The sequence below is a fragment of the Mizuhopecten yessoensis genome, unplaced genomic scaffold (genome assembly GCF_002113885.1).
Source record: "Mizuhopecten yessoensis strain PY_sf001 unplaced genomic scaffold, ASM211388v2 scaffold1405, whole genome shotgun sequence".
Classification (NCBI taxonomy): Eukaryota; Metazoa; Mollusca; class Bivalvia; order Pectinida; family Pectinidae; genus Mizuhopecten; species Mizuhopecten yessoensis.
Genome location: NW_018404030.1, coordinates 781,567 through 795,397, shown reverse-complemented (window position 1 = coordinate 795,397; position 13,831 = coordinate 781,567). Strand labels below are relative to the sequence as shown.

Genomic DNA, 13,831 nt, shown 5'->3' with positions numbered 1-13,831 from the left:
TAAGTGGGGTTCATAATACTGAGGACAAGGTTTGGGTTATAAGTGGGGTTCTTAATACTGGGGACAAGGTTTGGGTTATAAGTGGGGTTCATAATACCAATGGTTTGGTCAAACTTAGTGATAAACTAAGAGGTAGGTGTAAAAGTTGTGAATGGCCGGTCGATTTTGTGACGCATGTCGATGGGTTAACTGTTAAGCAATTACCTGGAATGGTGTAATCTATGTCCTTTTTCTTACTCTAGGAATTATTGAAAAGTCATTTTAACTAGAACCATATTAAAATGAAACAATCAGAAGATGATGCAATCACATAAAAACTTGATAGTTGTGGTAACATGAACTGTATTTCTTTCCTCTTCCAATTACTTACAAAGACAAAAAGTTTCCTACTTTTGGTTTAGGAGTTATTGTACGCCTCGATGGGAAAGTGTAGTGGACACCGTAGCAGTGCTGGGGTGGTCAGGATGAAGATCCCCGGAACATCAAAACTGGCTCCATTTGAACCATCCATGTTCACTGTCACACAATCTCTTGTGTCACTCCTCACAAAGAATGGCTGGGATTACAAGATGTCAGAGATGTTGGCCACAGGACCCAAATGTAAATATTTAAATCTGTCTTATATAAAAGTTTGGTTTTCTTGAGAAATTGGGATAGTAATTTAGTAGTTAAGAATGTTTGAGGGAAGTACATGGGTATGCAGATTGTTAAATCACCTATTACAGAGGACTGGTAAGCTTCTGCCCTGGTTCGGTATGAGTCTTCTGGGTAAAGAGTACTCAAGTTTTTAGCTCACCTGGTCCAAACTCGTCCGTTCGTCAACTTTTCCTTTAAAACACTACTTGTCCTGAACGGCCCGGTAGATTTTGACTTAATTCGGTCTGGAACATCCTTAGGCAAAAGGCACTCAACTTGTATAAACAGTGGGTGTTGCCCCCTTGGGGCAGAGGAGCGGGGCCCTGTAGGGGAAATGGAGGTAAAACCTTTAAGATTCTTCTTCTACCGTAAACCATAAAAGGATTTTATCTTAATTCAGTCTGGAGCATCCTTGGGCCAAGGGGACTCAATTTTGTATAAACAGTGGGTATGGCCCCCCTGTGGGCAGAGGGGCGGGGCCCAATAGGGAAAATATAGGTAAAACCTTTGAATAAGGGGATTAAGGGATTTCATTCCAATTTGATTTGCAACATCCTTGGGACAAGAGGATTCTATTTTGTATTAATGTTGGATGTGGCTTCCCTGAGGACAGAGCTGTCATCTTTCTGTCCTTCAACTTTTCCTTTGAAACGCTACTTGTCCTGAACGACTCAGTGGATTATGATTACATTTGGTCTGGAGCATCCTTAGGCCAAGGGCACTCAATTTTGTATAAACGTCGGGTGTGGCCCCCTGGGGGCAGCGAAGCGGGGCCCAATAGGGGAAATAGAGGTTAAACCTTTAAAATCCTTCTTCTACCGTAGGAATAAAAGAATTTCATCCTAATGGGACTCAATTTTGTATAAACGGTGGGTGTGGCCCCCTAGGGACAGAGGGGTGGGGCCATATTTGAAGTTTGTTCTGGCTATATCTCAAGGACTGGATGGATCTTTCTAAAATTTCATATGTACATACAGTACCTACCATGGAGTGCTATATCTTTACCTCTTATCAATGACTTTAAACATATCCAGGTGAGCAATACAGGCCCTCTGGTCCTCTTGAAACAGTAGATATTTCGTAAACACATATTCATTGGAAGGCATTAGTAATACAAGCTACTCTGCTGACAAACTCTTGAGATCGTGGGGTCAAAGGTCAAAGATCACAAATGAATTACATTAGTGAAATGGCTAATAATCTCGGAAATGGTAGATGTTTCGTATACACGTATAGGAGTATCGTAGCCAATTATGCAGGCTACATTGTGACAAACTTCCAAGGTCATGAGGTCAAAGGTCACAGATGCATTATGTTACTAAAATGGCTAATTATCGGAGAAAGGGTAGGTATCTTGTATACACATATGCTAGGGTATTGTAGCCAATTATGCAGGCTACATTGTGACAAAATTATGAGGTCATTGGGTCAAAGGTCACAGTAGCAGTGTTTCTTTTGTCTTTTCTATCGGTCTGTTGGTACGACATCTGAGGTTAGCCTTTTCATGACCCCTGATCTTTATATATATTTTTTCACTCGTTAATTTAGCCCCTACTGGGGCAACACGCAGCCGGAATGCGAGGGGTATTAGTTAGCACATAGGCGACAGTTCTAGTTTCGAGCCATTTACGCACGGATGAATACGTAGCTTAGTAAATAATTAGTGAAATGTCACCTAAATGTACCAGACAAATCAGACGAGATAGAAATATTTAGCATAGAGTATGACATGGGATATCTCTGTCTGAGTTGCGAGAATACTTCCACTTTAAGCGCTGCTAGACGTTTACTATACATGTGTACAGACAGCCATAGGGAACATGCAGATGATGCTATGGACTTCAGCAAAAAATTAAAACCCCAGGCTTATGGCGGTTGACAAATTTTACATTGCCTGATATTAAGTTAGACATTTTGGATCAAAATTGCCAAATTTACTGATCGTCAAATATTTCCACTATATGGTATTTACCCATTTAATGATCGTCAAATACTTCCACTATATGGTATTTATCCATTTAATGATCGTCAAATACTTCCACTATATGGTATTTACCCATTTCAGCTATACAATTGTTCCTTTATATCTATATTTTAGGTCCAACACAAGTTGGTGTCTCCGTGGATTCATCTACCCATCCAAACAGTCCTAGAGCAGTGCCCTCTACCCCTGAGGATGATGGCATCCACCCCCTCCAGCTGATCAATGCCCTCGCTGGCTGTGTCCTCTCCACTAAGTTACCCCCCTCACACAAACAGTGGGCCGCCAAGCAGCTCCTCCAGTCTCTGTCCTCTCATCGCCATTCTTCATCACCACTAGTCAACCAGGTGGACCTGGGCGGCGACCTCCCCCACTGCCAGGTTTCCAAGCTTGAGGGTCATCAGAATAGACTGGCCATGTGTCAATGGAGCCAGAAAAAATCTATGCTTGCAACAAGGTAAGATTGACTGTGATGTTTAGCAAAATGTGATGTATTACAGATAAGTCAAGTTTAATACATATTAATATATGTTGAATACTTAAAATATGCCCAAAACTCAGGTCCACGACTAAATGGAATAACAGTTCTGGTTGTATATAAACTTAACTTTAGCTTGTTTCTTTGCTGTTTTAGTGGCTATGATGGAACACTACGTGTGTGGAGCCTGCCTAACAAGACACACCAGTTCCTGCAACAGACTTGTGTGTTTAACCGAGGAGAAGATCTCTTAGGAGAAGACCTTGATGGTCACTTGCTGGACAACATTTGCTGGAGTGCCAATGGTCGTTTACTTGCTGGTTCGATGGACAATCTGGTTAACGTTTGGAGCACTGGAGGTAGGCCAACTGGTTACTGCATGTATGGTTGGTAATTTTCACAAGGGATTCAATTTGGCTTAATATTTGTGGTCACAAAAGATTTCGCTATAGTGGCAGTCTTAAAAGATGGTGTGCAATGAAATACTCAGTGAATATTATTTTTCGGTATATACCATATAACCCCCAAAATAATCATGAGTATCCCTTATAATTTGATTTAAAAAGGAAGCCAATGCTTTATTAGTTCATAGGTAATGAATATTTATTCATTTCTGACAAACTCAAAATAATTATGCACAAAACTCAACATTGTGCAGTAATTTCATCTCCAAGCAACTTCAACCAATCAGAAGTTAAAATTAGAAATACCATTCCAAACATTGAGGTATACAACAACATCACTTTCTGTGTTGTCTGTGTTTTAGGTAACACAATATTACGTGAAAAAAAATACCATTTGAGGGTGTAGCTAAAATTGAATGATATGTGTCTTCAGCTTAATATTTTCAATTCAAAGTTTATTATGAAATAAACATATGTCCCCAGTTGAAATTTGGATATTAGTAACAATGACATGTTTGAGCTACCTTGAATTAACTGGGGCCTTTTTACACAGGCTGCAAGGGTATCCTAGATGTACAGGATCACTGGGTGTCTGCCCTGGCCTGGCCTAGTCACAAGAGTATGGTTGGTGGTTGTCTGGGTATGACCACTGACATCCTCCTTGTGGGCAGACTCGACGGCTCCCTTGCTGTACTAGAGATCCTTGGGGGCTCCAGCTTCAACCGCAAGGAACTAGAGCACTGCAGCCGCAACTCGGGTAAAGTAGTAGAATTACGTCGGTTCAGGTAAAGTAGTAGAATTACGTCGGTTCAGGTTGGGAGTAGTAGAATGGTTGGTTATATGCGACCATGGTAGTTGCTATCTGTCAAACTTTTCCCCCTGCCCTATTAAGTTGATTTCACTCGACCCATACTTCTGCTCTCTCTGAATGACATAGATTGTACTTACTAATATCTCCTTGTCTTATGGATAGATTGTACTTACCAATATCTCCTTGTCTTACTTTAGTGGCCGTTACCTTGCTGGCATGGTACGATGAGGACAGGAACTTCGCTGCCGGCTACAGTGATGGCGTGGTGATCATTAGTAACCGCTCAGACTTTGAAACCCCTGTCATCACAGAGACTCACCAGGTTGTTTGATAGCTTCATTTCAAAATATTTTATTGTTAATGCAAACAAAGATAATTACAGAAGAAATATAACAGTATGTATATTAACAAAGGGATAAGAACACAGGCTAAGCCTATATAACTTCTTCTGAATAACCAAAAGGACTAGGTTGATGATATCTGGATGAAGGGCCATCAAGTTTGTTCAAATGAATGATCTTGACCTATAATCAAGGTCACAGGGGTCAAATATGTTAAAAACTTTTTCTGAATAACCAATAGGCCTAGAATGTTGATATCTGGCCAGTAGCATGCTGGGATAAAGGGCTACAAAGTTTATTATAGTGAATGACCTTGACTTATATTCAAGGTCATAGGGGTCAAATTTGTTTAAAATCATTAAACGACTTCAGAATAACCATGAGGCCCAGAATGGTGATATTTGGCCAGTAGCATGCTTGGATAAAGGGCTATCAAGCTTTTTCTTTTGAATGACTGACCCACTTTCAAGGTCACATTTGGTCAAATATATATATAAACATTTAAATGACCAAATCTCAGTAAACAAAACGTATAGGGTGGTGATTTTTGTCAAGTTGCATGCTGATATGAAGGGCTATAAAGTTTGTTCAACATAATGACCTTCTTCAACTGTCAAGGTCACAGGGGTTATATGTGTTTAAATCCTTAACTAGTTCTTTTGAATGACTTACAATCATTAATACTCTTATTTTGCCTGTAGCTTTATTTTATTCCACTTTTAAGGATACAAGTTTGAGATTAATACCAGGTGAGCGATGTAGGTCCATTGGGCCTCTTGTTTATTAAAATCGTGACTGATGTGATGAATTTGCTTTAACTAACGTTAGAAAAATAGCAACAACACAAAAAGTTGCCGACATGAAATCCTTTATAGGGTAATAAATTTACTCTTGAACCATTGTTTATTTTAGAACTGTATCATTGGTCTGTCCTGGGACCCCACCGGTCACCTGCTGCTGACTTGTGCTGAGAAGGACAACTGTGTGAAGGTCTGGCTGCCTGGCCGTGAGGGACTGTGTCTGCTGTACCTTCTCCCTGACTCTGCTCCAGTCTGCTCAGCCATGTGGTGCAGTATTCCAGGCAAAGGGGACTCGAAACACCTCCTGTTGGCCAGGTAATGAATGTAAAGTTTAAGAGGAGTCTAAACACCTCCTGTTGGCCAGGTAATGCATGTAAAATTAAGGGGAGTCTAAACACTGTTGACCAGGTAATGAATGTAAAATTTAAGGGGAGTCTAAACACCTCCTGTTGGCCAGGTAATGAATGTTAAATTTAAGGGGAATCTAAACACCTCCTATTGGCCAGGTAATGAATGTAAAATTTAAGGAGAGTCTAAACACCTCTTGTTGGCCAAGTATTGAATGTTAAATTTAAGGAGAGTCTAAACACCTCCTGCTGGCCAGGTAATGAATGTTAAATTTAAGGAGAGTCTAAACACCTCCTGTTGGCCAGGTATTGAATGTTAAATTTAAGAGGAGTCTAAACACCTCCTGTTGGCCAGGTAATGAATGTTAAATTTAAGGAGAGTCTAAACACCTCCTGTTGGCCAGGTATTGAATGTTAAATTTAAGGGGAGTCTAAACACCTCCTGTTTGCCAGGTAATGAATTTAAAATTTAAGGAGAGTCTTAACACCTCCTGTTGGCCAGGTAATGAATGTTAAATTTAGGGGGAGTCTAAACACCTCCTGTTGGCCAGGTAATGAATGTTAAATTTAAGGGGAGTCTAAACACCTCATGTAGGCCAGGTAACGAATGTTAAAGTTAAGGGGAGTCTATAAACACCTCCTGTTGGCCAGGTAATGAATGTTAAATTTAAGGGGAGTCTAAACACCTCCTGTTGGCCAGGTAATGAATGTTAAATTTAAGGGGAGTCTAAACACCTCCTGTTGGCCAGGTAATGAATGTTAAATTTAAGGGAAGTCTAAACACCTCCTATTGGCCAGGTAATGAATGTTAAATTTAAGAGGAGTCTAAACACCTCCTGTTGGCCAGGTAATGAATGTTAAATTTAAGGGGAGTCTAAACCCCTCCTGTTGGCCAGGTAATGAATGTAAAATTAAGGGGAGTCTAAACACTGTTGGCCAGGTAATGGATGTAAAATTAAGGGGAGTCTAAACACCTCCTGTTGGCCAGGTAATGAATGTAAAATGTAAGGGGAGTCTAAACACATCCTGTTGGCCAGGTAATGAATGTTAAAGTTAAGGGAAGTCTAAACACCTCCTATTGGCCAGGTAATGAACGTTAAATTTAAGAGGAGTCTAAACACCTCCTGATGGCCAGGTAATGAATGTTAAATTTAAGAGGAGTCTAAACACCTCCTGTTTGCCAGGTAATGAATTTAAAATTTAAGGAGAGTCTTAACACCTCCTGTTGGCCAGGTAATGAATGTTAAATTCAAGGGGTGTCTTAAAACCTCTCGTTTTCCAGGTAATGTTCTTAGTAATTTAAAGTGGGAGTCTTAAACAACTGTTATAGGTGATGTAAATTTGACTTAAAGGGACGTCTAAGACATCATTTGTTGGGGGAGGTAATGCACATAACTAAAAGGGGAATGTGAACAAAATTTTGTCTTCCAGGTAATTCTTTGTGTTGAATTTCCTACAGACCTGAAATAAAACTTTAGGCCAGCTGCTGATAAGCTATTGCATTGCCATGTGTCATCTGTCAGCTGACATTAAACTTTTCTTTGAACGTCTTCTTTAAAACCACAAGGCCAATTACAGCCTTTGGTTTGAAGTATCCCTAGGTGATATGATTCAAATTTTTTTCAAAAAAAAGAAGAATGGTCTGGCCCCTTCTTTGGGCCAAAGATGGCAAAAAAAGGGTCAGATTGAGGTTTATAAAAAAACACTTCTGTGAAACAAACCAGCCATCAGATGATTTTTATCTTTATAAGTCTGTTGAGTGAACGGGCACGCACAATGTTCACTCAATGTCTCTATAAGGTGAGCGGGCACGCACAGTGTTCACTCGATATCTCTATAAGTCTGTTGAGTGAACGGGCACGCACAATGTTCACTCAATGTCTCTATAAGTCTGTTGAGTGAGCGAGCACACACAGGGTTCACTCAATGTCTCTATAAGTCTGCTGAGTGAGCGGGCACACACAGTGTCCACTCCATGTCTCTATAAGTCTGTTGAGTGAGCAGGCACACACAGTGTCCACTCGATGGCTCTATAAGTCTGTTGAGTGAGTGAGCACACACAGTGTCCACTCAATGTCGCTATAAGTCTGTTGAGTGAGCGGGCACGCACAGTGTCCACTCGATATCTCTATAAGTCTGTTGAGTGAACGGCCACGCACAATGTTCACTCAATGTCTCTACAAGTCTGTTGAGTGAGCGGGCACATCCAGTGTCCACTCCATGTCTCTATAAGTCTGTTGAGTGAGCAGGCACACACAGTGTCCACTCGATGGCTCTATAAGTCTGTTGAGTGAGTGAGCACACACAGTGTCCACTCAATGTCGCTATAAGTCTGTTGAGTGAGCGGGCACGCACAGTGTTCACTCAATGTCTCTATAAGTCTGCTGAGTGAGCGGGCACACACAGTGTCCACTCCATGTCTCTATAAGTCTGTTGAGTGACGGGGCACACACAGTGTCCACTCAATGTCGCTATAAGTCTGTTGAGTGAGCGGGCACACACAATGTCCACTCAATGTCTCTATAAGTCTGGTGAGTGAGCTGGCACACGAAGTGTCCAGTCAATGTCTCTATAAGTCTGCTGAGTGAGCGGGCACACACAGTGTCCACGCAATGTCTCTATAAGTCTGTTGAGTGAGCAGGCACACACAGTGGCCACTCGATGTCTCTATAAGTCTGTTGAGTGAGCAGGCACACACAGTGTCCACTCGATGGCTCTATAAGTCTGTTGAGTGAGTGAGCACACACAGTGTCCACTCAATGTCGCTATAAGTCTGTTGAGTGAGCGGGCACACACAGTGTCCACTCGATGTCTCTATAAGTCTGTTGAGTGACTGGGCACACACAGTGTCCACTCAATGTCTCTATAAGTCTGTTGAGTGAGCGGGCACGCACAATGTTCACTCAATGTCTCTATAAGTCTGTTGAGTGAGCGGACAGGCACAGTGTTCACTCGATATCTCTATAAGTCTGTTGAGTGAGTGGGCATGCACAGTGTTCACTCGATATCTCTATAAGTCTGTTGAGTGAACGGGCATGCACAGTGTCCACTCGATATCTCGAGTAGTTTTCAACAGATTTAATTCAAACTTCATTGAAAGGTTAATTATCATAGGAGCTTAGACAAGTTCGATAACCACCATTATTCAACTAATTTACCGAGTTATGCCCCTTTTAACAATTAGTGAAACAGAGTCTGTGTAATATACCCAGTAATATTCTACAGATTTAATTTAAACTTCAAAGGAAGATTAATTTCCATGAAAACTCAGACAAGTGTGATAACCTTAATTTTCTGACTGTAATTTACTGAGTTGTGACCTTTTAATCAATTCCAGAACAGATATCCGCTCGATATGTCGAGTAATTTACAATGGATTGACTATGAATTTCATAAGAAGGTTAAGTTCCCTGAATTCTCAGAAGAATTGTTTAACCACTATTATCGGGCAGTAACTTGCTGAGTAATGCCCCTTTATTCAATTGCTGAAACAGTGTTTGCTCTGTATATCGATTAATTTCCTCAACTTCAAACTTCATAGGAAGGTTAATTGCCATGAAAGCTTTGAGAAGTTTGATAACCACCATTCAAATACCCCTTGTATCAGTGGTGTGAAAGAAATCGCATTTACCTGACCATAATTGATGTTGGTTTCATTTAAACAGTACCAAATGCATTCCATGATGTTTTATTTTTCTTATTAGCTCACCTGGCCCTTTGGGCCAAGTGAGCTTATGCCATGGTGCGGCGTCCGGCGTCCGTCTGTCCGGCGTCTGGCGTCTGGCATCAATATTTTAATTTAAACGACTTCTTCTTAATAACCAAAAGGCCTAGGGTGATGATATTTGGCCAGAAGCAAACTGGGATGAAGGGCTACCAAGTTTGTTCAAATAAATGAACTTCACCTATGTTCAAGGTCACAGGGGTCAAATATGTTAAAAACATTAAACATTTTCTTCTGAATGCCCAAGAGGCATAGGATAATGATATTTTGCCAGTAACATGCTGGGATGAAGGGCTACCAAGTTTGTTCAAATGAATGACCTTCATTCATTTTCAAGGTCACAGGGGTCAGATATGTTAAAAATCTTTAAACAACTTCTCCTGAATACCCAAGAGGCCTAGAATAATGATATTTGACCAGTATCATGCTCAGATGAAGGGTTACCAAGTTTGACCTTCACCTATTTTCAAGGTCACAGGGGTCAAACATATTAAAAACCTTTAAACAACTTCTTCTCAATAATCAAAAGGCCTAGGATGGTGATATTTTGTCAGTAGCATGTTGGGATGAAGGGCTACCAAGTTTGTTCAAAGAAGCGACCTTCACCCACAGGAGTCAAATATGTTTAAATCTTTAAATGACTTGTTCTGAATATTCAAATTGTCCAGGGTAATGATATTTAGCCAGAAGTATGCTGGGACGGAAGGCTATAAACTCTGTTCAACTTAATGTCCTTGTTCGACCTTCAAGGTCACAGGCGTCATATGTTTACATCATTTAATAGATTCTAATGAATTGAACACAGATAGTTTGCCTGTAGCTGTATATTAGTCCACTTTTAAGATTACAAGTGTGAGATGAATACCAGGTGAGTGATTCAGGCTCATGGGCCTCTTGTATACATTGAATATTATGAATAAGTTATGGCAATATTGTATGGTATATCAACATTCACATTATAATACATTAAGTATATGATTATACAACTACTTGTTATTAATTACTAAGTACAAAATACAAAACACAAGTCCATGTTGATGTATGTCCCATCATCTAAGATGAAACAGAATATAGAAAATACAAGTCCATGTTGATGTATGTCCCATCATCTAAGATGAAACAGAATATAGAAAATACAAGTCCATGTTGATGTATGTCCCATCATCTAAGATGAAACAGAATATAGAAAATACAAGTCCATGTTGATGTATGTCCCATCATCTAAGATGAAACAGAATATAGAAAATACAAGTCCATGTTGATGTATGTCCCATCATCTAAGATGAAACAGAATATAGAAAATACAAGTCCATGTTGATGTATGTCCCATCATCTAAGATGAAACAGAATATAGAAAATACAAGTCCATGTTGATGTATGTCCCATCATCTAAGATGAAACAGAATATAGAAAATACAAGTCCATGTTGATGTATGTCCCATCATCTAAGATGAAACAGAATATAGAAAATACAAGTCCATGTTGATGTATGTCCCATCATCTAAGATGAAACAGAATATAGAAAATACAAGTCCATGTTGATGTATGTCCCATCATCTAAGATGAAACAGAATATAGAAAATACAAGTCCATGTTGATGTATGTCCCATCATCTAAGATGAAACAGAATATAGAAAATACAAGTCCATGTTGATGTATGTCCCATCATCTAAGATGAAACAGAATATAGAAAATACAAGTCCATGTTGATGTATGTCCCATCATCTAAGATGAAACAGAATATAGAAAATACAAGTCCATGTTGATGTATGTCCCATCATCTAAGATGAAACAGAATATAGAAAATACAAGTCCATGTTGATGTATGTCCCATCATCTAAGATGAAACAGAATATAGAAAATACAAGTCCATGTTGATGTATGTCCCATCATCTAAGATGAAACAGAATATAGAAAATACAAGTCCATGTTGATGTATGTCCCATCATCTAAGATGAAACAGAATATAGAAAATACAAGTCCATGTTGATGTATGTCCCATCATCTAAGATGAAACAGAATATAGAAAATACAAGTCCATGTTGATGTATGTCCCATCATCTAAGATGAAACAGAATATAGAAAATACAAGTCCATGTTGATGTATGTCCCATCATCTAAGATGAAACAGAATATAGAAAATACAAGTCCATGTTGATGTATGTCCCATCATCTAAGATGAAACAGAATATAGAAAATACAAGTCCATGTTGATGTATGTCCCATCATCTAAGATGAAACAGAATATAGAAAATACAAGTCCATGTTGATGTATGTCCCATCATCTAAGATGAAACAGAATATAGAAAATACAAGTCCATGTTGATGTATGTCCCATCATCTAAGATGAAACAGAATATAGAAAATACAAGTCCATGTTGATGTATGTCCCATCATCTAAGATGAAACAGAATATAGAAAATACAAGTCCATGTTGATGTATGTCCCATCATCTAAGATGAAACAGAATATAGAAAATACAAGTCCATGTTGATGTATGTCCCATATCATCTAAGATGAAACAGAATATAGAAAATACAAGTCCATGTTGATGTATATCCCATATCATCTAAGATGAAACAGAATATAGAAAACACAAGTCCATGTTGATGTATATCCCATATCATCTAAGATGAAACAGAATATAGAAAATATGAATACTGTGCATGTTTCCAATCAAACTTTCCTAATAATCAAAGCATATATCAATTTTTACAGATTGTCATATTTCAATATAGTGTAATACACACAAGTAAATAAAATGCTTATGTACAAAATATGCAACTCCATTTTTTTCAAGAGTTACATCACCCCAACACGTACATGTCCCATGTGTTCTGCCGAGTCCCGGAGACCAAAATGAATTGTAGTATAACACCACAGTGTTTGTAGTAAGCTATCAGTTCAATTAATTTATTAACGTTCGGCCTTACGGCCCATCAGTACAAACATAGCAATACAATGCACAATACACAGTGAGAGAGTGGAGTAAATAAATTAGATTCTTTATTTATTAGCTTCAAAAATATATTTACCAAGTTGACATAATTCCTTAGTATTGTTAACACACAATAATTGTATAAATTTAAATATGGATGGCTTTTTCCAATAGTACTTTTTAATAAGGCGACTTCTTAAGTTTTGGTAGGTTTTACATATCAGAATAAAATGGTATTCATCTTCGACTTCTGTAGCCGAATTACAGGTCTCGATTGCTAATGAATGTGCAGACATTCGTAACATTGGTAGACTAATTCTATAATTCTTAGGAATATATTTGGTTAAATAATACTGAATGGACAAGTGGTCTACGATACACTTGTATAAAAAACACTTAGAGGAAGTCTCCAGTAAACCTCTTAAATGTTGTTGACCTTGGTCAAAAATTCTTTGACGAATAAGCGGTAAAATTAATTTAACATTAGTCGACGATTGGCTTAACCATACATCACCAAAGCCCAAAGCAAATAATTCATTTTTTACATGGTGTACCCAGTTAAAGCAAGTACATGTAATCTGTTTTGATAAAAAAGAATATGCACAGTTCAGAATACAATTTTTCGAGTCGAGTAACTTAAACCAATACTTAATGATTCTGTATTTTCTGATACATTCTAAAGGCAAGCGACCAAGTTCGAAATATACCATTGCATTACATGTGGATTTTTTAACTTTGAGGAGTCTCTTACAGAAATTCAAGTGCACATTCTCAATGTCTATTCCTTTTATGGATCCCCATACTTCACATGCGTAACTTAATATGCTAATAACATATGTATCGAACAAATGTAACATGGTCTTAAAATTAAGACTAAGATTGGAGCATTTTGATAATAAAGCAAACATAGCTTTACGACCTTGGTCAGCTAATTGTTTCTGAATACTATTGAACTTATTGTTAAACTTAAATTGCACACCTAGGTATGTAAATTGATCAACACAACTAACCGTTTTGCCATTATAAAACCAAATTTCATTATTTCGAACTTTCCCGCCTTTTCGAAAAACCACAATTTTTGTCTTATCAATATTGACAGTTAATTTCCATTTCTCAGAATAACTAGCGAGATTATCCAACAGTTCCTGTAAACCCTCAACCGTCTCCGATAACAACACTAAATCGTCTGCGTATAGCATAAGAAATAAGCTTAATTCTCCAAAGGTATAATAGCTACTACAATTCGAGATAAAAAACGATTCAAAATCATTCACATACATGGAAAAAAGTATCGGAGACAGAATTTCCCCTTGCAATAATCCGATATCATTATCAAAAAAGTCTGATAAGCAGCCTTTGAATTTCACACAA

General features: G+C 38.5%; 1 protein-coding gene across 4 annotated transcripts in view; it reads left to right on the top strand.

The window, feature by feature from the left end:
• The window catches only part of LOC110461619 (probable E3 ubiquitin-protein ligase HERC1), a 153,254-nt gene that overhangs the window by 77,007 nt on the left and 62,416 nt on the right, over positions 1-13,831 (top strand). For 3 of the 4 annotated variants that reach the window (XM_021515182.1, XM_021515163.1, XM_021515190.1), the window contains 7 exons: positions 402-600; positions 2,735-3,074; positions 3,252-3,454; positions 4,053-4,256; positions 4,508-4,632; positions 5,564-5,740; positions 6,177-6,202. In XM_021515182.1, the coding sequence (XP_021370857.1) occupies positions 402-600; positions 2,735-3,074; positions 3,252-3,454; positions 4,053-4,256; positions 4,508-4,632; positions 5,564-5,740; positions 6,177-6,202 (1,274 nt within the window). Of the gene's footprint in view, positions 1-401; positions 601-2,734; positions 3,075-3,251; positions 3,455-4,052; positions 4,257-4,507; positions 4,633-5,563; positions 5,767-6,176; positions 6,203-13,831 lie in introns of all 4 variants that reach the window. The other variant, XM_021515171.1, reaches the window with a different exon arrangement.